The following is a 23,976-nucleotide window of genomic DNA, read 5'->3' on the forward strand; positions in this document are numbered from 1 at the left end:
GGTCCTGGGACGGACCTGTTAATGCAGGACGAATTCCTCGAAGCAGTCCTGGCAGCTTGCCAGCACCAGCCACTCTGCCTAAGAGGGGAGGCCAATTTAAGAGGCGACTGCATGAAGAGAGAAAGGGAGAAGGGGTCAGGTTTTACCTTACCACATCCCACTACCAGAGCCGTTTCAGGAGCTGACCTTTCCCCCAGCCAACTTAAGCTTGCACGAATATTCGGTTGAAAATGTAGGCATCTTTCGAGTGAAATGGCTGTTCCATTATTAACCAGAGACGTTGATGCTCATTAAATGGTTAATTCACGTTTTGTATACTGATCATGTTCACTTGCACACCTGCCCTTTTCGCGGCAATGATGCAGGTTTGCTCTTCGTTATCTGTTGTTTCTGCATCCCTCGGGCCCTCGAGCAGGGTTAATTAAGTAAGACTTGGAGCTCAGCCAAGCTACCGATTTGCCATCCACGGGAAACTTTCAGAGCCTTTCTTCCGCATTTGGGAACTGCCCGGATAAGTCTCGGATAAGTGTGTAGCGGCCGTGTTTGCATTTTTAAAGCGCTCAACATGATTTTTTTTTTTTTTTTGATGGTCTTAGTTGTGTATTTATAAAGCGCCTAAATAACGAGAGGTTGTTGTTAAGCGCGGACCCGGGGATCGAACCTGTGGAGCTTCGTGTCTTCTTGCTTCCAAGGCGAACACGTTGCCGATGAGCTATCCTCCCGGGACTGCCCTCTCACTTCCACTTAAACACGCTATGCACTCGACAGTCTAACCAGTGTCATTACTCTTCCAGAGATGTGTGAGGGAGTGAGGTGTGTGTACTGCTGCCACTTTCGGATAATGCCGCCCCCTCCCTTCCCCAACCCCCACCACAACGCTCTTGGCGTGATTCCAATGTATGGTGAGCACTGGCAAAGACCACAGAGGCATAAATCTTTCCAAAATACATCTGTTTATTGGTAGATGGTTCCAGATCAGTCCCGAGACATACAGCCCTGTATTCCATTGAAACATCAAACAATACATTCAAGACTCATCTAGTCATGGATAAGCACAATACCGAAGAATAGAAAGAACTTGTCAATGCCATTTTCGCTGTACAAAACAAATACATAAATAGTTGGTTTTCTGGAAGAATGAATGAGTGAGGAGGAGCAGCCTGGTGGTCGCGGCGGTCTGCTTAGCACTTGACGAGGGCCTGGAACTCTGAAAAGAAAGAAAGGCATTGTGGGTGTTAGGTCTTCAGAGATTCAACGGATCAGCCCAACAGTGCGTATTCTATGCAGACTCAGTCAGGTGCAGTACACAATTCCTATTCAGGTGTGTATGGACGTATAATTACTGACTAGAATGTGATCTAATTACTTCAACTTTTTAAGATGGAAAGCCGGAAGGTCAGCTTTGGAAATAATGCTTCTGACTGTTTCAATTTTGGTGTCTTGGATCATAGGTGCTATTTTATGGCTAGACTGGCCCACCCCTAGTAGCCCAGGCAACGATTAGACAGCGCCTAAAATGGCGTGGGTGTCCCCTCCCCAGGCACCCGAGCACCTCCTAGAAGGACTTCTCTGCTCCATTCAACCCTGCCTTGTTTTACTCCTCAATTCCACTGCATTGAAATGAGTGGCCGAATTCCCGAAGCTTCTAGATGGAAACTGCAAGACTAGCGGCCAATGCTCCTCACTTTCAAGCGTGTGCTTTTCGGTCGCTGATGCCCTATGTACAGTCTTTTCCTGAATAGATCACCTGTCCTCACCACGTCATTGAAATGTTCACAACTAGAGCTATTTTACGTGTTTTCGAGGGGCGAACTTCGAACCCAGAACATTCTATTAATAATAGTTCCTGCACGGGGCGAGGGAAGGGGTGCTCTGCGGAAGATTAGCGCCTTGTCACTGCGCATTTCAGAACATGGATCTAGCACCCACTTTTCTAACTTGATATTAGTTGTATAGCTACTGTGAATGTCTCGCTTTATAAAAACGCGTAATATTGGCAGTTGGCTGTTTTTAAGCTTCACATTGTGACCACGGCTCTGGTCTATGGAATGATATGCCCAGAGTATCACAGTTATGACGAAGCGTGTGCATTGCAACCCAGGCTTCCTGACTCCTAAGCAGACACCACACGCACGCCTCTCCTCCAAGTGCTTACCATCAACTCCAATCTTGCCATCACCATCGGAGTCACCGGCTGCCAGGAAGGCCTTGGTCTCAGCATCAGTCAGGGCTCGGGCGCCGGCAGAGAAGTTCTGCAGAAAGAGCCTGAGAGAGAAAAAGGGGAACAGAACACAATGAGACATTTGCGAACATATGCGGACAGTACATTACGCGTGCTGCGCACATGGCACGCTGAGGCACGCAGCATTACTAACATTGGAAAGATGTGTTGCTCATGTTATATCCCCCAGGGCTTCCAATTTGCTGCTGCGGTAGAACAGATAGTCAGTGGCATAGCTGCCATTTTACATCTAACACCCTGGCACTTCCTTCTGGCATAATCCCGGAATGCTCTCCAGGCTTCAAAACTGCCAAATATCTGAGGCAGTACACATGACTAACTCCAACAGGTTCCCCCCAAACGGTTTGAAAAAGCAACTTCTCTTTTGTGTCATTGTTGTGAGTTGGCCTTGTTCTGTCCTACTGGCCATGGATGCATGCGGATAGAATGTTGGTGAATGTATGATTGGCAGTTCAGGGGAATGTTGTGTTCCACGAGTGTCAGTTGGGGGCCTGAGCTGGATATGAGAGGATGGCTGGTGGGTGTCTACTTGGGTCCACTGTCCACTGCCTAGGTGTCCTGTAATATACTCACAAGTAACTGGAACTGTACATATATATACACATATGTATAATAAAACTTCCAGGATTCACCTCTGAGGCCCCACATCAGGTCTGGGTACGAATGAGGTTAGTCCCACAACAATGTAGTACCCCAGTCAGCGGTTGGTGTGATAAAATCTGCGTTTTTGTTTGGCGCAGTATTGCAATACCTTAGAATGCCCTCTAGGCTAGGGGGATTTGTGGGCCAATACTGGCCCTGCTTCCCGAGTGCTATAGCTGAATAAATCCCAGCACGAGGCTGACGCGAAGTCACAGTGGTGGAATACGCCCCACTCAGTAGCAGAGGCAGCTTTGGGTGGGGGTTGGGGGTAATAGGGCGCCAGCAGGAGGCTGTAGGGCTCGCTGGGCACAGGAAGGAACGTGGGGGTGTGGGAGAGCAGGCTCCATCACGGGCCCCACTTAGGAGATGCTCAAACACCCCCAACGCATTCCCTTGATCTCCCCTTGAACGAGCTATGCTTCGCATTGTCTAACGATTGTCTTAGCCAGATGGATAGTTGAGGCACTGGGTGATACCAGCTTCCGCGTTATGAGGTAAGCTGTGTTTTGAGCCCCTACTGCAGGTTGACCTTGACAGCAAACCCGACCACTAAGGATTAGGTTGGGCGCTTATTGTGGCCACCTACTAAAGTCTGAGCCATTTACTCAGCCCAACCCACTAGGAAAATACACCATAGGGAGCCCAGCGGAGAAAGGTATGGCGCTCGTTCATGCCCCGCCCCTGTCATAACCCCTCGAGCCGCCCACGCAGTGTGACGCCATCTTGTGGTAAATGAAAGCTTATGTTCTTTTCTTGGGGGATTTCCCCTCTCACTTTCACACTCTAGTTTAATAATGACGGCCTGGTTGCCGCCTTTATTAGTGCGTCATTATTGTCAATGTGAGCAATTATTTGATGTTCAATGTCTGTGTGGATGAAATTGTAAGTCCTCTGTGCGGCCCTGGTGGGAGGGGCTACTTGTCTCTGTCCACCAGTGTGACGTGTGACAAGGATTGCGCCTGAAGAGATGCGAGCAGAGAGGGCCAGGAGGGGGCAAAGGTTCAGTGGTTTGGAGCAGAAGAAATACCAAGCAGCTACCAGGCCATTAATGGACATATAGTAATGTACATCCGGTTTTTTTGTTGGGCTGTGCTTAATACCGTTGTTTCCGGGATGTTGGATGTGTATGTGCATCGTGTGAACCTTTGTATTAACTTCAGTGGCTTTTCCAAAGTGAGGCGTACATTGTGCGTCTCTATGCCGGTTTAGTTGTGTGGTATCTGTATGTTTGAAGGGGAACGGGGTCTGTGTTTCGTTTCTGTGTTCTTGCTTCTGGTCTTGTGTTTGTGTGTTGGGGAGGTGTGCACCTGCTGCCTTTGCATGTGTTTGTAGTTTGCTGTGCCTGTGGTTTTGTGTGGGTGTGCTGCGGTGCGTGTTCTGTGCGTGTGGTGGGCGCATGCGTCGTAGCTGTAGCGTGCTGACGTGCTGCCTCTGCGCGTTTCTGAGTGAATGTGTGTGCGTGGTGAATATGGCTTTCTCCGTGTGATGGTCGTGGTGACTGTTTTTGCATATGTGGGGCTTGGGGTGTCTTTACGTGCGTGCATGCGTCTGTGTGAACGTATCAGTTTGCATGTTTTGTTCCTATGCAGAGGGAGGGGCCAGGCGTGGGTCTGTGTGCGTGCGCATGCGCGTTGAGAGGTACACTTCCACACTCACTTGAGCTCATCCTCCTCTACGAAGCCGCTCTGGTCCTGGTCGATGATCTCGAATACCTTCTTGACCTGGTCGGCGCTCTTGCTCTTCAGGCCGGTCTGGCTGAAGAAGGTCTTGTAGTTGAAGGATTCTGGGGCTGTGGATGGAGGAAACAAGCACAGGGTGTCAGAGAAACCTAAGGGGAGGTCCAAAAGAAAGGACGGGGAGAGAAGCAGACGGAGAGGTGTAGAGGGTAGGAAGGGACGGAAACGAGAGTGAGAGAAAGAAACGGTCTGAAAGAGATATCCACAGAGAGGAGACAAGGGGTGAGGTACAGGGAGATGGGTGAGGGAGACTGAAGTGGGGGTGGTGTGAATGCGAGGTGGCGCAACTTGTGGCAGGATGCAGAAAAAAGCAGAGAATGATGAGCAAGAGAGGAAAGTTAGAGAGAGCGAGAGAGAGAGAAGATGGCTGGCACAACATGTAAAAGGTAGCGACTATAGCTGGGGAGCGGGGAACCAAGAATGAGAGGAGAGCGTAAGCGCTAAGGAGTCTGGGGGCAGAGGAGACAGAGGGGAGGGGCCTGCGCATTGTTACCTTGGCAGTTCTGCAGAGCAGAGGCGATTTCAGCGGAGCTCAGGATGCCGGAGAAAGCCATCTTTATGCTAGAGGGAAACAAAAGCTTTGGTCAATGTCCATCTCACAGGTTGTACGTCACTAACAGCTGCAGCAGCTGCTGCACTCCCCGGCTGCGCAGCTCAGGCCGGGCCTGCAGGCTCAGTGTTGCCTCCCACCTCTGGGGCTGGCCTCTAAAATGTGGCGTGGTCTGGAGCGGCGGAGGAGGGATAGGCCTGCGACCCCCGCTGCATAATGTTCCCACTCAGCGTGGCCTCGGTGCTTACAGTATATCTATGGGAAAGGCCTCTTTCTCTGCTTCGGTTTGTGAAGAAATGTCTGTCTTTAAAGAAGTCACTCAGTATAGAAAGAATTCAGTTAGTGAGCAAATCACCCTCATTCAGTAAATAAACCACTTCTGAGAAAGAATGACCACGGATGTGTACACTTGACACATATGTCTGGGATAGTGCTTGAAGCATGCACTCCTGTGCGCTTCCTGCACACTGGGCTTGGTGCTCCCATGTTTCCCCAATACACTCCTTAATAATACAATATACTACGAGCCCTATATTCTCTTGTGGACAACCCTTGATGCTGTGTGTGTGGCTTGGGCAGTCCTGCTTGAGCAAAGGACGCTTCGTCGTTTCTCTAATAGTATTCCTTTTGCAGCTTGTAAACATAATGCCGTGTTCCTGCAATTCTCAAATACGCCAGTCCATAGAAGCGCCTGCACAGGAGAGATCGCTTGGTGTGCGTACTAGTTGGGGACAGAGGGCCGTGGCTGCGCCCCAGCTTGGCGAACGTTTTAGAGATTGCCGGGACGTTGCGCCGGTTAGCACCGGCCCACTTAAAGCCCTGTGAGCACATTTTGTGTCTATCGCCTTGCCAACGCCTGAGGGACGCATTAAACGCAAGGCCCCATCTACTCTAGTGCAGCGGATCTCAAATCCTGCTCTGGCCGCTTCCTGGGTTGTCCTGTAGTTAGTTCCAGAGCTTGAATTCCATGGCGTCCCTTCAGTCGAGTTCCCGAATGGACGCAAGCACTCGAAAGGAAGCGCTATACATCCCGAGAGGTTCCAAGATCCTAGACGGCAGAGTCGGCCCATTGCCGGGGACGGCAGAGTCGGCCCATTGCCGGGGAGCCAACTCACCTTGCTTGGGAGTTTCAGTGGAGGACAGGCGAAGTCTTCGGGGGCTGCTGGCTGGTTGACTTTGCTTCGCAGGTCCCCGCTTATATAGGTCTCGCTCGGCTACGAGACAGAACCAATCACAGAAGCTCTGCACCGATGCGACGGCAAAAACTCGCATAGACACCCAAGCTGGCCAAAGTTGCTGGCTAGTCAAAACGTTATTTATAACCGCCTGGAATGCACACTCTCCCCCGCGCACGTGCACGCGTATGGCCATACATAGCAAGACTCGAAAGCTTCACTAGCCTTAAGGCCTAAAACCCACACGGGGCAGAACATGAACCTAGTTGCGGGTGCACCGGGGCCATGTTGGACCCAGCAACCTGAGTCTCCGAAATGATTCCGACACCCCAAGTAGCCACGCAGTACCCGAGGCCCAAAGCTGCCATGCCTGTACTGGCACCCCATATCGCCATAATAACTACACCCCGGGTCGTTATGTTGACCCTGGCTACTCGGCTGACACCCTGGTTCGGAGGGCTCGGCGTGGCAGGGCAACTGTGCCTTGGCACTATTGATATCACAGTGGCATTTTCGGGCAGCGTAATGAAACTGCCAGAGAAATGCTCCCGGGGCAGTGTGAAAATCAGTACTAATATGCGCTCATCTGGCATCTCACAGTTCAAAACAGTATGGTCATTATCTTGTGGCAATATTAAACTAGCCGCAATTTTGTAAGGGCAGCGTGAAACTGCTATAAAACGTGTTCTGGGGCATTGTGGGCATTAGCATGGACATGTGCTTATCTGGAGCGATGCCAACGTGGCACTGCTGAAGCTGGCACGGCAATTTTCTTGATGCTATGTGGGCTCTGCAATGACAAAGTGCGCAAGACATGAGGGTAACCTCTCACCCCAGACGTGGTACCCGCCTGCACTTCTCAAGGGCTGCAGGGCAATCTTGGAGGATTTTCCGGGGCTCTGCGGACAGACGGATGAAGGCCCTCAAGCCAAACAAATGAACGGATGCACGAATCTAAATGCCCCCAGGCCCCTCGCCCCAGCGGTTCGCATGGTTTGATGTGCTGCCCCGCCAGTGATTAAAATAAGCACGGGGACTCCCTACCAGTCACCCCTTCCCCCTGCTGGAATCAGAACAACAGGCAAGTGGCCTTTGGAGGACCACAGGAGTGCCCAGTGAGGGTACTTATGCTCTAACCTAGGCACAGGACACATGTTAATAGCATGCAAGACGTAGGTTTACGGGCTGCAACATAGATGAAGGCGTCTGGTCAGTAGCCATACGGAAAAGCACAGACTGCAGAATAGGTAACTAATGCAAGGCCATGCGTAGGCCAACCAGGGCATATGTTAGCATCGACCCGGAAGTTCCATGCATACAGTACACACACTGTGAGGCGTCAGAAAGGTGCACGTGCTCTAGCAGACACGAGGGACAGGGTTTATAGCGCTGAGGTGAGCATGCATTGACCTCTCATATATTCAGAATTCAGATTAACCGCCTCAAAGAACACGCAGCCAGATATAGGGGCCGGGTTGGAAGCAATGAGGAAAGTATAGATACAGCAGGATACGGATCAGAAATGACCCGAGGAGACGCAAGTATCCGAATATATAATGGGATTAGAAGAGGGGGATGGATTTCAAGTGGTGTTGCTGCGAGAGAACCAAGAAAACCATTACTCTGTAATGTGCAATATACTTGTGGTCACTAATTTTAATGCATTCAGTCCTATAGACAGTTACACCATGCTGGGGGCTTTTTTAAAGAGCCTACTCTGACAACTAAATCACTCTTAGGGGTGACAATATTGAAATATTTACAGTCTGCCATTCTTGACAGGTTACACACATAATGAGGTTAAATGTTATGCTCAGTATCACAGACTTTGATTAAGTGGTAAAGTTGTGAAGTTCAGATTAGTGGTCTGTATGCAATTTTGCCATTTGATCACATTATTTTCCAGGTCTCTTTCTACAGCAAGGTGTAATTATTTGTGAATGTTTGAGTTTCTTGAATTAAATAATGTGCAATTTGTATGCATGGTTTGGAAAGGACACAAATCCCATGTTGAACCAACATGACAATATTATCCTTTTATATATAAGTTATTGTGATGAGGCTAGTCCGCTGGCCACTACTGGGGGTGGTAGGCATACCAGGGAGTAATCCAGTGCCAGTCCTACCCTTGAGGAGAGCAAAACAAAAGAGACAATGGCTGTAAGGTTTCAAATTAATCTGAACCTCTGGCATTGCTCTGGGCAACCCCCCAGACCACCGTTCTTTGCTTGCCAGGCCATTACAGAAGGGGAAAGACCATTTGCAAACCATGCTTGGTCTTACCCCAAAAGGGGCAGTCCAGCCCAAACTGCTTGTTCACATCCCTTCTGCAGGAGACCACAAGCATCCCCAACATGCTTCAGCCTCGTTGGGCCTCATCAGTGAGGAGTAGCTTGGGTCTCTAGGGCCAGCAGGCATGGAACCCAGGTCTGGGCATACCCGTCACACTCGGGGTGACTGCAGTAAAACAAAAGAGGTGATGTCTGGAAGGTTTCAAATTAATCTGAACTTCTGGCATTGCTCTGGACAACCCTCCAGGCCATAGTTCTTCGCCTGCCAAGCCTTTACAGAAGGGCAAATACCATATGCAAATCAGCCTTGCTCACACTCCAAAAGGGGCAGTCCAGCCCAAACTGCTTGGTCACATCCCTTCTGCACGAGACCGCAAGCATCCCCAATCATGTTTGGGCCTCGTTGGTCCTCATCAGTGAGGAGTAGCTTGGGACTCTAGGCACAGCAGGCCCGGGACCCACGTCTGGGCATACCCGTCTCACTCGGGGTGACTTTAGCAAAACAAAAGAGGTGATGGCTGCAATGTTTCAAATTAATCTGAACCTCTGACATTGCTCTGGGCAACCCTCCCAGACCATCATTTGAACTGCTTGGTCACATCCCTTCTGCTTGAGACCACAAGCATCCTCAAACATGTTTCGGCCTCGTTGGGCCTCATCAGTGAGGAGTAGCTTGGGTCTCTAGGCCCAGCAGGCACAGGACCCATGTCTGGACATACCCGTCCCACTCTGGGCGACTACAGAAAAATAAAAGCGGTAATGGCTGGAAGGTTTTGAATTAATCTGAACATCTGGCATTGCTCTGGGCAACCCTACAGACCATTGTCCTTCACCTGCCAAGCCATTACAGAAAGGGAACAACCATATGCAAATCATGCTTGGAGGACAATGGCAATTGACAGGGCCCAAATTCCTGTTCCCCCTTGTGCCAGTCTTTTCTGAGTAGTCCAAGTATATAGCCTTCCATACCTCTTATACCTGATGCTTGACAGTCTTTTCTGATTTCTCCTAGTGACAACTCTTCCAAGTGTAAGGTGTTTCTCCCTTGTGTGACTGTTTAACATATCTGTATGGGTGATCTGCAACCTGTAGGAGACCTGAGTAGTGAGTCACACCTCACTGCACACATGTGCATAGCAGGAGGACCCCGGGGGACGGGGGGGTAGATGGACCCAGTAAAGACCGAAGGATGGTCCCTCACAGAGGAGAGAGAGCTACACCAGTGCCCCTGGTTAAATAAACAGACACAGTCTAGTTTTTATTTAAATCAATCTTTAAAACACATGAGCCATATCCCTTGTGGAGCCCCTACGCAAGTCTCTCTTGTGTAACACAAAATGGGAATAATGCTTAACAGTTTCATTTCATCCATTATACAGAATCATTAATTTCACATGTTCTGCTTTACAGTTGCATTATGAAGGAGATTTTGTTTTATTGGGGTCAATTCTGGATTTGGTGGTATTTTCTTACCATAAAAATATTGGCGGTAATTTGGCAGTAAATTAGTCTTACATTTAGAGTGGGTTTGGTATCACACTATTTTATTGACCATACCTTATTAGCTTGTATTGGTGGTAATTTTAGTGGTATCTTGTTTTGCAGTATTTTATTCCTGTGGTATTGTGGTGAGCATGGTTTCTTTTTATACTATAACCCCATCGTAAAACAAACCTTTCCCTTTTATTAGAATACCATCTAGTTGTCTGCAGAGAGCCCCAGACCTAGCACATCTAGTTGAACCCAATGATTTTATTCTAGCGCCACCTACAGTTTGTGGCTGGTGTTACTGGCTTATGTACATCCAGTAATCTATGTACCATTAGGCATTACTGGTTTATATACATCCAGTATTCTATGTATCAGATTAGACACCTTCCCGTTAGCATGCAAGCAAGGGGTCACTCATGACATAGAACACACACCCTTTACCTTGTATATATTTAGTACTGACTTTCTCATATTTGCTATTTCAACTACAGTGGTAAATTAGTAAATGCACTACTGCACTGATATAAACCTCCCCTTTGTACTTCACTTACGTAAATAATTCACAGATGCATGAATGACACAAAAACCCCATTTGTTTTTATATATGCTTTTTGTAGTGCATCTCATTTACAAGTTACAAAATCTTACCATGCTTTTTTACAGCATCATCTGCAATATAAAAGAACAAATAGAACAAGCAGATATTTTGTAACATGGATTAATGTTCCCACATTCTGAAAGTAGTGAAAAATAAACATGCAATGATTTTCTAACTTCCCTTCACTGCAATAAATCTTAGTCACACATACAGCATTTTATCTAGTCCTCACTTAGCACTTATCTTACCAAGGTCGGTATTTCTTTGAAGTCCCCGCACAACCTTGTTGTGTTCGCAGATGCAGACCCATTGTCAGCGTGAAACTCTTCCGTAAGCTTGTGTGGGGGAGCGCCAACTGATTATGTCCCAAAGTCAGCGCTCTACCCCCTGGAACCTCCCTCTGTCTCCTCAGCCCAGCATGAACTAACTGCTCTCTTCATTTCTATTTTCCAATAAAACTTTTGCCTGTGCCTTTATTGACGTGGTTTGGCTGCCTACATTTTCTCACATTCCGGTTTAAAAGAATGTGCTCTGTGCCACCCTTAGTTTTCAAAACAATGAAAGCTTCAGGTCCAAAGTTCCTGTTACACTTTGCTTCCTGAATCCTGCATATTTTCTGTTCTCCACAAGCTGAAGAAAACACCAGTGTGCATTTAAAAATGAATCTCAGCAGTGCCACCAAAACATGGATTTCACCTCATTTTTCACAGAAGACTGCATTTTAATGTTAGAGGAGTTAGAATTAGTATTTTAGTAATGTTAATAATGTTAGTCGGTTATATATTCTAATGTAGTCTCCATACACGAAGCATCCAAAATACATGGTGCACTTCATTATTTGAACCTGGAGCACACTAAGTTTTTCTGTGTGTGCTCTGAATATCTGCATTTTCAAACTAGGCCTGGCTGTGTTATAAATCCTGTACTTTGCATGCTACCAATAATGCTATATATTATACTGGCAAAAAATGCTCTATTACATACTGGCAAAATGCTATTATCTGCTGGCAATAAAAATGCTATACATGTCCTTACATACCCTCCTTTTTCCGATAATTCTGGCTAACCAAATCCACAATTGGAGGAAACCCGAATTCTTCTTTCTTTTTCCATCATATATATCACAATTGAAATAATAGCAGTTCAGTAAAATGAACATTGACATATTTCTTAATAAACCACTGCTTAATCATAACAAAAGTAAAACAGATCCCAAACGGGCTCATAAGACCTCATAGAAATATTGTACACGTTTCTTTCCATCCAAAATGTCCATATAGGTTTATAGTCATATTCTTTATATAGTTGTGATGACGCCAACATAATAAAATAAAACAAATAAATAAAACAAATAACTAACACAACTAATTAAAACAATTAAATAAAATAATAAAGTTGTGAGACTCCATCGCCCTTACTTCCAGTCACATAGGATGATATTATGTTCCACCCACAACGCTGCAGAATTAAGTTCAAGTCACTACTGTGCATTAATGACATTCACCATCTTTATGACCGCACCTCTGAGATGTCCTGATCATCAATTTTTCATCATCTGGTTCATTCAGTGAAACACTTTCATCCTGGCACTCTTGTGTGCTTTTCCATAGAAATGATCTCTTTAGGCATTCCAGTCGCTTTGTCATCACCTCCATACTTTGGCTCGGAGGCTTTACTTGGGCTTCATCCCATGGACTCCAAGACTCTGTCATCTCTCGTGTCCTCCAGTCCTGCGACCTCCGACCCCAATCAATATTAGTTAATTGTCTAAATTAAATAGAAAAGAGACAGATTAAGTATATAGCACAATACCACTGTTACCCTTTCTACCACTTTGCCAAAAATAAAATGTATTCCAAAACATTCTGATTGACTCTTCCGATATCTGCAACTAAGCACATGTCAGAGAGAAAACAACAATATTCATATGGCATCATTATACTTCAAAACTGTAGTAAGTCAACCTGATTCAGCACCTTCTATTAATTTTATTACCGCAGCTTTCTCAAATTTGGTATTTTCATCTGCATTTATCTCCACCATAATCATTATATCTATTTTTATTTTTATGGTGTGGGACACTATGAAGACAGTCACTGCGTCTTTCTCTCCATGTACTCAGGGCACTTAAGCTGTCTCTACTTGCTCAAGTTTCCCGATTTCATGTTTAGGGTGACAGGGTTTAATTTGGTTAACATGAAAACATTGTTCTCTCACCATTTCACCCTCTGTCCTTAATATTTGTAAACTACTGGGGACACCTTATCCACTATTTCAAATGGCCCTTGCCAGACCGCAAGAAATTTAGAATTTTTATGTTTACCTTTTCCAAAATGAAACTTATATACCTGATCCCCTACATTATACTCTTTCACAGATGCCTTTTTATCATAATATGACTTTGCACTGTCAGCAGCTCTCTCCAAATTTCGCAGCACAAATGCAAATGCATGTTGAAGGTACGCATGCATATGTAACGTTGTGCTCACACTTGGAGTTTGTACTAATCACCATATGCGTTAAATGAATGTACCTTTTGCTAAAAGAAGAGGCCTTCTCTTTATACGGCGGCGTTTAAGACCTGCTGACCTGGCAAGAACTTGTTTTTAACAGAAGAATTGTGTTTGGTCACTGTATGTCGAAGCATGCTGAGCCTGCTAAAACTATCTGCAGATTACGGGTGGGGGGAAGGAATGAGTAAGCATGGCCTCGAGCACAGAGATACGGGCACAAACGGGCACGAAAGAATGTGAAGACCGGGATAACAGGAAACCACGATAGACCACGATAGCAAATGTGCAATGGTTGTTCGTTAAACTCCAACTGGATACTTCAGATAAGCTCCAACTGGAGATCCGCCCTGGGGTGGACGTGTTCTATGTGCAAGGCAATGTAAACTGGAAAGTATAAAAGAGCACGATGTGTAGAGGAAGGCGCGGCACTTCGACGACTTGCTTAGCGAGACGTTTGAACTTGCAGCCCATTCGCGAATGCTTGTGCATTAATAAAGTAATGTTTACTTGGCTCTTTTCTGTCTGAGTTATTGCAGGGTCCCTCATTGTACTGGTTATGGTGACGGCGAGAAATCGCACCCACAATTTTGGTGTCAGAAGTGGGATGCGAAGGAGCGACAGTCCGTCACTGGGTGAGGAACGCCGCGGCGGAACCGGAGAAGGAATTGATCACGGGGCCCCAACAACTGAATCCGCACCTTTGATTGCAACCAACGCGTCATCCTTGTTTTTCCGGCTGCGTCGGCGGTGGAACAGCAGGCTGTCGCCCTTCGGGTCCGGAACACTCTGGCGGGACCCTTAAGGTAAGTGGTATGGATGGATGCATGATGGAATAAGGAAATAACGATTTAGGGTTTATGAAGAGGACGGTGGTATGTCCGTCTATGGAATAATAATGATGAAACAGTGATGTATTGATATTGGTATGGCGATATATGTCAGGAGGATGTACTGTTAATGTTAGCCTATTAATGCACATTTGGGAAAGGTGAGTGTTTTTAGGCAATTGCGGTATACCAACAAAATGGGTCAAGCGGCTTCCAGCAGGAGTGGTATAGGCAAGAGACACTATGCCCCTCTTGAAGGAACCCCTGCATTTGATATGTTGATTAAACATGGATTGAATTCAACATTGTTCTTAAGGGAGTGGTCTGAATATACAAAAGATTCGATTGACCATAAATGGCCAGACACCGGGTCCTTTGATGTGGACCGCATATCCAAAGTAGAAATAGAATTAGTAAAAAGACGGGTCAGACCCGCACAGTTTGAGGCTATACGACTATGGAGGGTAGAAGCAATGCGCAGGCGCAATGCTCAGAACAAACAAAAGGCAAAGGGGCAGAAGAGAACAGTAAATCAAAAATTACGTGACCTAGAGATAAAAGAGAAGGATGAGAAACTAGACCAGTTGGATAGACGTATGATGATTAAGAATAGCGGGGGAATGTATCCTGCCTTGCCGGCGCCTCGGTATGAAGATGTGATAGGACTAGAAGCAGAACAAACAACGACTGAATTGTTATTTCCAGGGGCTACAGCTCCTCCGAGAGAAGGTGAGGGTGAGAGGGCGGAATTCCCAATGAAGTATGGAGACCCAGATAGGTTGATAGACCATAGGAGAACGACTACTGTAGAAAAGGATAGAGATGGAGACTTGCAAATCCTTATGACCGGGCTGTATGGCACACCCCTCAATGACAGCCTACGGGACCAATTGGGGCGTTTGACACCTTTGGAATTTAGGACAGTGGCCACTAAACTATATACCTTTTATGAGGGTAACTGTAAATTGAGAGGACAGAGTACTGCGGATCTGCCCTCAGCAAATCAGGACGCTGTCGCGTTACTACCAGTGACTGCGTCCAGTGTTCAGTTATGGGGATGTATGTCCGACATAATAGCAGAAGTCATAAGGGGCGGTGTTGAATGGGAGAAGGAAAAGAGGGCATGGGAAAGAGAGGTGAGGGAAAGAGAGGCTAAACTCAAAGATGCAGACCAGGCGGGCCAAAACGTAGCTAATCGTATGATAGCATCCATACACTCGCAGTCCATGTCCACCCTGGTGAGTCTGATGGAGGGCCTTGGCTGGCCTATACAAGTAAACGTAATTAAATATCTTCTTATTAGGGTGGATGATATAGAAGAGGAAAAGGAGCCTAGATATGTGTCCCAGTGGAATAGGATTAAGACAGAATTGGATAAGAAACTGCTACCTAATATAAGAATGGATGATTCTGGGGCGGAAGAATGGAGAATGGCTAAGGTGGAGAAACTGTTAAAAGATTATAAAAAAATAAAAGAGAAAAACCTTAGTCACCAGTCCTCTGCTTCATCACCAGTGCAGGCCCTTGTAAGTGAACAAACAAACATGGAAAAGTTACTATCAATGCCAATGAGAGAGTGTCAACCCACCATAGATGCAGTTACTGGTAACATGATGCGCACCTATGTGTATGTCCCCTTATCTCGAATAGAATTGATGCATATCACCAAGTCCATCCCCGACCCCCGTATAGACCCGGCAGGATTCTACAAAGAAGTAGGAAAGCTATTCAGACCCGGGTTATTTACTGTAGAGGATGTAGATAACATATTGTTAGCTATTGTCCCAGAGGAGATATGGACCCCCTTTCGTGCCAAAGACAATGATACAATAAAATGGAAAGATGTAATGGAGGCGAGTAAAAATAGGAAACTGCATGAGGAATATCCCGAACCCCTAAGGGGGCATGGCATGGCAGTCCTGAGGGCTCTAGAAAAGGTATTACCCCCATTTGATGTGAATGTGGAGAAACTGTCTGCTGTGATACAGGGCGCAAGTGAGGAAGTAGCACAGTACTTCCTGCGTTACGAAGCAGCATTTAAAGCACACAGTGGGCTAGAGATAGGGTCTGAGACGGGCCAACGGTACTTTGCCACAAACTTTATAGAAGGGCTCCACGGGCCAATCCAGGAGAACATTAGGAAGGCAGAAAGTACGTGGATGACTAGAAACCTCCGGGATCTCCTCGAAATGGCCAGGTATTATGAAAGAGGAGAAAGAGTAAAGGGACAACAAAAGGCACGACAAGAGAAGGATCTAAAAACCAAAGTGTTGATGCAACAGTTGCATCAAGGGCCCCAAGGCAGGTATAACTACAATAATAATGGCCAGTCACAGGGCTATAGTAGCAACATGATAGGGGGCCAAGGGACAGGTAGAGGTACAGTGCAAGGAGGTGCGCTATATGGGAGGAGGGATGGGCTACCCCAAGATGTATGTGCCTTCTGCAAGAGACCCGGACACTGGAAATCCCAGTGTCCCCAGAGTGGTGGGAGAGGAAGGGGCGTACGGCCTCCTTTACAGACAACATTTGCCCCAGGAAATAGGACTGGTGGGTACGGCAATCAAGACAATAGAATGTTTAAACCCCCTCAACCCAATGCCTTTGACGGACAAGCAAGAGGGGATGTTCCCTGGACGGCCCCGCCTCCCCCCAATCTACTGTATCAGCCACAACAAACAACACAAGTACAAGGTGTATGCCAGGGCGAAGGATGTGGGGAAGGGGTATACTATAATGACGACTTCCAGGATAACACAAGTAATATGTCCTGAGGAGGCCGAAATGAGACAGCGGGAGTGGTACAAGTACCTATAGATCAGAGGGGGCCTTATGCCTCCATTAGGATCGGCCCCCACCGAAACTTGAGATGTCTGGTAGACACAGGAGCTGGAAACAGTTCCGTGAATATCAGAGCCGTCCCCGCTGTCCCTTTATCGGATAAAAGCAAGGTATCAGTTGGACTTGGGGGAAATCCAATAAAGACTCCTGTAAGTGAAATAGTAGAAGCGGAACTTCATGGGGTAAAATGGGAGAATGGGTGGCTATTGACCAATCACTGCCCAGAAAACTTGTTAGGTATTGATGCATTAAAGACACTAGGGGCCACAATATATTGCTCCCCTCAGGGGGTGAGAATGACTATAAGCAAACCTATGGGTATGATAGGAGTAACGCAAACCCTTCCCCCGGAACTCCAAGACATCCCGAATGAACTATGGGCCACTCATGGGAATGATGTAGGGGTGTTGGATGTTTCCCCAGTAGTAATCAAACTAAAGCCCGGTGCCAGGTTGCCCAGGATAAAACAATATCGCATATCACACGAGGGAGAGCAGGCACTATATCAAATAGTACAGGATATGATACGGTTAGGGGTGGTAGAGCCAACAAATGATAGCCCTTGTAACTCTCCGATCCTTCCAGTACACAAGAAAGGTGATGAAGCGGTACCCTATCGTTTCATTATTGATTTGAGGGAGATAAACAAAATAGTAGAACCCAGATATCCAGTTGTCCCTAATATTGCAAGTGTACTCACTTTAATTCCCAAAACGGCGAAATGGTTTACGGTAATTGATTTGAAAAATGCCTTCTTCAGCATTCCTATTGCCGAAGAAAGCAGGTACCTGTTTAGTTTCACTCTTCGAGATAGACAGTACCAATTTACTAGAGCCCCGCAGGGATATACAGAAAGTCCCGCCATATTCAGCCAAGCACTAAAAACACAGATGGATAACCTAGCCCTACCCGCTAACACTGCTCTGATACAATATGTTGATGATTTGCTATTATGTGCAGTCACCGAAGAGGAATGCCATTATGTGACCAGATTGGTGCTAATGCACTTAGCAGAGAATAAGCACAAGGTAGCCCTAGCAAAAATGCAGTATGTAAAACAAAAGGTCCATTATTTAGGCTTTGAGTTGTCCGAAGAGGGGCGAACTCTGTCTACTGATCGCATTGCTTTGATACAGTCCATAAAAGGCCCCGACACGGCAAAAGGTCTCCGAAGGATAATTGGTGTTTTATCCTATTGTAGGCACTGGATTCCTGAATTCTCTGTATTGATCCAGCCCATGCTAAAAGCCTTAAAAGAAGTACAAGAAAACGGACCATTAGAATGGACACCTGAGATGGAAAAAGCCCTGACAGCTATGAAAGATGTTTTATGCCACGCACCGGCCTTAGGCACACCTGATTATACCAAGAGATTTTGCCTTTTCGTTGATGAACAGGAAGGTTGCGCTGTGTCAGTCTTAACGCAGGAACAAGGGGGTAAACAGAGACCATGTGCATATTTCTCCAGTGCTCTGGACTCAGTAGCTCGAGGCCTCCCCCCATGCATGAGAGCAGTGGCCGCAGCAGCGGCAGCCCTAAAACAAAGTGCAGGTATCATCCTAGGGAGCGAAGTGACAGTAAAAGTCCCACACGCGGTGGACGTTCTCCTGAATAGAGTGCATACACAGCATTTGACCACAGCTAGACTCACACAGTATGAGATGATTCTGTTTGCCAGTAATGTAAAAATAGAACGATGTAACACTTTGAATCCAGCGACACTGCTTCCTTTGCCCGTCTCACCTAATGACATTAGGCATGATTGTGTGATCCAAATGGAAGAACACACTAAGGGTAGAGCAGACCTGCAAGACACCCCGCTGGTTGATAATGAGGGTATATTATTCTGTGATGGTTCCTGTTTCAAACTGCCAAATGGGGAGACAACAGCAGGGTATGCTGTAACCACAAGGGAGCGGTTTATTGAGAGTGGGAAAGTGTGTGAAAAATCGGCCCAGGCAGCGGAATTGATTGCGCTAACGAGAGCATTAGTGTTAAGCAGCGGTATGAAAGTGACAATTTATACTGATTCAGCCTATGCTCATGGGGTGGTTTCCAGTTTTGGTAAACTCTGGGGAGAGCGTGGGTTTTTAACCTCCCAAGGTGATACTATTAAACATGCCCAATTGATTGCTGAATTATTACAAGCCCATACGTTGCCCAAGATGGTGGCCATAGTGAAATGCCCAGCGCATAAAAGGACTCTAGATTATGTCACGCAAGGAAACTCCTTAGCCGACCAGATGGCTAAACTAGCTGCCACAAGGGATACACGGTGGGAGGCCCGACAACTCATAGTGGGGAGGGATGTGACTATGGAAGGGACGAAGGAGCGCGTAAAGGAAATCCAAGCAGATGCAACCATTGAAGAAAGACTATCTTGGCACAAGGATGATCAATACGAGGAGATGGTAGATGGGCTATGGGCACATACCAATACGAATACTTGCGTACTACCTGATGCATACTTACCTGTGATAGTGAGTGTGGCTCATGGTCCAACTCACGTTAACGCAAGGACTATGGAAGACGTTTTGAGTGCTGTGTGGTACAACAAAAGATTGGGAATGTATTGTCGTCAATGGGCAAAACAATGTGAAATATGTGTTCTATACAATGTGGGGAAAGGTGTACCAGCCCCGGCGGGCCACAGTAAGTTACCCACCTGCCCTTTAGAGGTGGTGTATATGGACTTTATACAGCTGGAGCCTGTAAATAAACATTCCTACTGTTTGGTGATGAGATGTGGGTTCTCAGGATGGGTGGAAGCATATCCCCTGCGGGACAATAGTGCCACCTCCACAGCACAATGCACATTGAAACACTGGGTGCCCTTGTATACGGTCCCCAGATATCTATGGTCTGACAATGGGACTCATTTTACTGGTGAAGTAGTACGCAAAGTTTGCAAGGCCCTTGGTATTGATCAACGCTTCCATGCAGTTTTTCATCCTCAATCAGCTGGGATTATAGAGGGCATAAATAAGGTACTGAAGAATAAACTGGCAAAGGCTTGTGCTGAAACGGGACTGAAATGGCCGGATGCATTGCCTATTGCATTATTGAGTATGCGTACTATGCCTAAGCGTACACATGGTTTATCTCCTTTCGAAATTGTTATGGGGCATCCACCAAGTATTGGGACCCCCATATCACCTAAGAAATTGTCTGAGCAAGCATGGCCTGCATTACAACAGTACTGTATTGGGTTAACTAATAGACTGATTTCTATTAATGCACAGGTGAACGCAGTAGCTCCATCTCCTCTGATAGGAGAAGGTCACGACGTGCAGCCCGGTGACTGGGTTGTTATAAAAGCCTTCGATCGCACCAGCGGACTGCAACCCAGATGGAAGGGCCCGTTTCAGGTGCTCCTCGCAACACAAACTGCGGTAAAAGTTGAAGGCAAATCGCACTGGTACCACGTGAATCACGTCAAGAAGACGCTTCCACTATTGATTCCTCCAGAAAAGGGAACCAACCAACCCCAGGTTGCAACAGTACTGCCAGACGCCATTAGTAGGTGTGCCCATCGTCTCCGATCCCGTGACGTGTATGTGCCAAGCAACGTGTAAGGACACTGTTTTGAACTTTGATCATTAGGGAGATGAACATTTGGACTCTCTTGTTGGTTTTAGCAGGATTGTGCCTTACTGAAGACAACGGGCTTGTAGCCTGAAGGGCCTCCGGCGTTCCCCTCATGGGACAGGCACTACGAGGTGTGGGACAGATCGGATGAAGGTTTTCAGTGAGACCTACCACTATTAGAGTAATAAGGACACTGGTGCTTTAAATAGGGAATACAGCTATATCGCTAGGTTGCATCTGATACGCATACGTACCTATAATTGAGCCACATACTGAATTATGTCTGCACCCGTATATGCTGGTTTAATCCCTGAGCAGATAAATGTATGCTCCCCAAACACAGAAGGTAAGAGAAAAATACCACTTTGCACCACAAGGAACAAAATCTTATTTTTTGTATGCTCGATAGTAGTATTAATAGCGTTCGCCATATTATTCTGGTATTTGGAACATCCATCTAGATATGAATTAAAGAACTTGTTACCCGTGTCAAACGGAACAGGGAGAATAGATCGGGTCAAGAGCAGGAATCGAGATGCCTATGACCAACACGACCCGGAAGACTATGCTAAAAATGAATACGTGAAGATAATAAACACAACATATGGGGTAGTGAATAAAACTGATTGCTGGATCTGCACCCACATGCCCCGACATAGCAGTGAAGGCATCCCAGTGTACGCGTCGCCAGTTACTGAGGATGCCGGGTGTACATTAATTTACATGAGAATAGTGTCAGCACAGCAATACATGATGCCGAATACCGCTTGTTATGTTAGAGGAGAGAACAAAACCCTTCTAATGGAAAAGATACGCTATAAAATCAAAACTGAGGGAATCGGGCTTGCACCTGCTATGGTACAGATAGTAAGAGAACCTCCTCCCCCTATCACCATCACACAAGAGTTTAGGCCAAAGAATATATGTTTTAAGAGAAGCGCAAGAGGTAATCAAAGAATGATCTCGGGGTGCAGTCAAATGGTGAATCTAAATAACTACACGAAGGGATTGTTACAGATAGAAGGACATGCCTACGTCTGTAACAAGAGGGCTTATTTGTGGTTAGCGAAAGATTTTGTTGGGGTATGTTACATAGCCAGAATAATGCCGGCTGTGATGGTATATGCCCCGTCTACTCTGCATAAAGAAATACACAGCAGAAATAAACGAGCAGTAAACCCAAAAATTCCTACGTATCAACCTACAGGATGGGAAACGTTTATAGATCTGATGGGGGCCCTGGTTCCTCCAGCGGGCATCTTTACGAACAGTCAAGAAATCCAAAAGCTAAGCAGGGCCCTTGAGTTCGTAATCGAAGAATCCGCAGACCTAATGGAAAACATCACTTATGAAATGAAAGCAATTCGGCTAGTGGCTCTCCAGAATAGGTATGTCTTAGACATACTCACTGCAGAAAGGGGCGGGGTCTGTTTCATGGTGGGGTCCCAATGTTGTGTTTACATACCAGAAGAAAGTACAGGAATCTTAGATGGAATAAACAAACTCCATAAAATAGCGGATAGTATCCACCAGGAGGAAGGGTCAGGAGATAGCTGGTGGATGAAGCTCTTAAAAGAAATCGGGTGGCAGCTCCTTACGCCCATACTGGTTTTAGCGGCAATAGTTGTAGGAATTTGTCTCTGCATCCAATGCTCCCCGGTATGTGTGTCGTGCTGTGTTTCCATGTGTTCTTCCAGCATAACGCGCCTAAATACAATGGATAAAAGCCATGTACAACAGGAATTTTTTGACATGGGAGGCCTGGAGAAGATTATGGTACATACATTATGTAATGATGTTGCTTTCCTGCCATCTGCTTATGCTAGGACTGTTTAGATTGATGCTCAAGTGTGAGCAAAGGGTGGATTGAAGGTACGCATGCATATGTAACGTTGTGCTCACACTTGGAGTTTGTACTAATCACCATATGCGTTAAATGAATGTACCTTTTGCTAAAAGAAGAGGCCTTCCCTTTATACGGCGGCGTTTAAGACCTGCTGACCTGGCAAGAACTTGTTTTTAACAGAAGAATTGTGTTTGGTCACTGTATGTCGAAGCATGCTGAGCCTGCTAAAACTATCTGCAGATTACGGGTGGGGGGAAGGAATGAGTAAGCATGGCCTCGAGCACAGAGATACGGGCACAAAGGGGCACGAAAGAATGTGAAGACCGGGATAACAGGAAACCACGATAGACCACGATAGCAAATGTGCAATGGTTGTTCGTTAAACTCCAACTGGATACTTCAGATAAGCTCCAACTGGAGATCCGCCCTGGGGTGGACGTGTTCTATGTGCAAGGCAATGTAAACAGGAAAGTATAAAAGAGCACGATGTGTAGAGGAAGGCGCAGCACTTCGACGACTTGCTTAGCGAGACGTTTGAACTTGCAGCCCATTCGCGAATGCTTGTGCATTAATAAAGTAATGTTTACTTGGCTCTTTTCTGTCTGAGTTATTGCAGGGTCCCTCATTGTACTGGTTATGGTGACGGCGAGAAATCGCACCCACAATGTTGTAAATGCTTCCTCAGTTCTTCCACATATTCGTGAACTGTAGATGCACTCACACATGTCTGCTCATGTGTCCTTTATAATAAATGTTGTGGCAGTACCATCTTCCTTCCTGTTAACACCTCATGAGGATTGATACCTGTCTCTTTGGCAGGAGTCAATCTGATTGCCATCAATACCAGAGGTAATCGTAAATCCCAACTGGAACCTGCCTCCGCTACAAACGTCTTTAATATCTCCACAACAGACCTGTTGCAACGTTCAATATTTCCAAAAGAGGCGGGCCGGGACGCAATATGCAGTTTCCGTTTCAACCCCAATATCTGCCACACCTTACTCATTAAGGTGCTTGTGAAATGACTTCCTCTGTCTGACACTATTCTTTGTGGTAATCCAAATCTTGAAAATATATAATTTAACAGTAACGTAGCTGCAGTTTGTGCACTACAATCTGGTGCAGAGATACAGTCTACCCATTTCGACATCAAACAAACCACGGTCAAAAGATGTACAAGAGGGGAGTTGAGGTGGAGATGCGCTAAACACCATATGAATAAGGAGCACTAATTATAAAATTGATGCTTTAATTGTTGTAGAAACAGCCGACACGTGTTTCGACACGCAGGTCGTTTTCAAGGCTGAGTAGTCACATACAACATTTGATTTATCATATTATTCATGACAGAAAAGAGGATACAAAAGATTGTAACAATCACATTGAATTTGAAAAAAGTAAATACAGACCATATCACATAAAGTTAAAAAATAGTAGTGACATATAGCAAAAAAGATAGTGACATATAGCAAATATCATAATATTATATGAATAAGAATCATTGGCATACCGTAAACCATGGTTGGAGGGTGGAGTAAACAGAAGCAAACGGTAGTTGAAAATAATGAAACAAAAACAGAAAATATACAGTAAGAAACATGCTTAAACATTTGAGGAATACATCCTTCCTTAAATG

The 23,976-nt window shown here is 46.0% G+C and overlaps 1 protein-coding gene across 1 annotated transcript; it reads right to left on the minus strand.

The window, feature by feature from the left end:
• Positions 1-934: 934 nt before the first annotated feature.
• Positions 935-6,400, minus strand: LOC138567444 (parvalbumin beta-like). Its single transcript, XM_069645644.1, has 5 exons — positions 6,286-6,400; positions 5,114-5,181; positions 4,541-4,673; positions 2,156-2,265; positions 935-1,207 (listed from the first exon to the last, which is right to left on the minus strand). The coding sequence occupies exons 2-5, from the start codon at positions 5,172-5,174 to the stop codon at positions 1,182-1,184; spliced, it is 330 nt and encodes a 109-aa protein (XP_069501745.1). The 5' UTR covers positions 5,175-5,181; positions 6,286-6,400; the 3' UTR covers positions 935-1,181.
• Positions 6,401-23,976: the final 17,576 nt, after the last annotated feature.

The sequence above is a fragment of the Ambystoma mexicanum genome, chromosome 2p, assembly GCF_040938575.1.
Source record: "Ambystoma mexicanum isolate Mex_15411 chromosome 2p, UKY_AmexF1_1, whole genome shotgun sequence".
In the NCBI taxonomy this organism is placed as follows: domain Eukaryota; kingdom Metazoa; phylum Chordata; class Amphibia; order Caudata; family Ambystomatidae; genus Ambystoma; species Ambystoma mexicanum.

What these genes read in the sequence shown, in the direction of transcription:
- LOC138567444 (XM_069645644.1), bottom strand. Translation starts at nt 5,174, where the DNA reads ATGGCTTTCTCCGGCATCCTGAGCTCCGCTGAAATCGCCTCTGCTCTG. An exon ending in TGCTCTGCAGAACTGCCAAG is followed by an intron (nt 4,674 to 5,113) that starts GTAACAATGCGC and finishes CTCCATCCACAG; the next exon opens with CCCCAGAATCCTTCAACTAC. An exon ending in GTAGAGGAGGATGAGCTCAA is followed by an intron (nt 2,266 to 4,540) that starts GTGAGTGTGGAA and finishes TTTCTCTCTCAG; the next exon opens with GCTCTTTCTGCAGAACTTCT.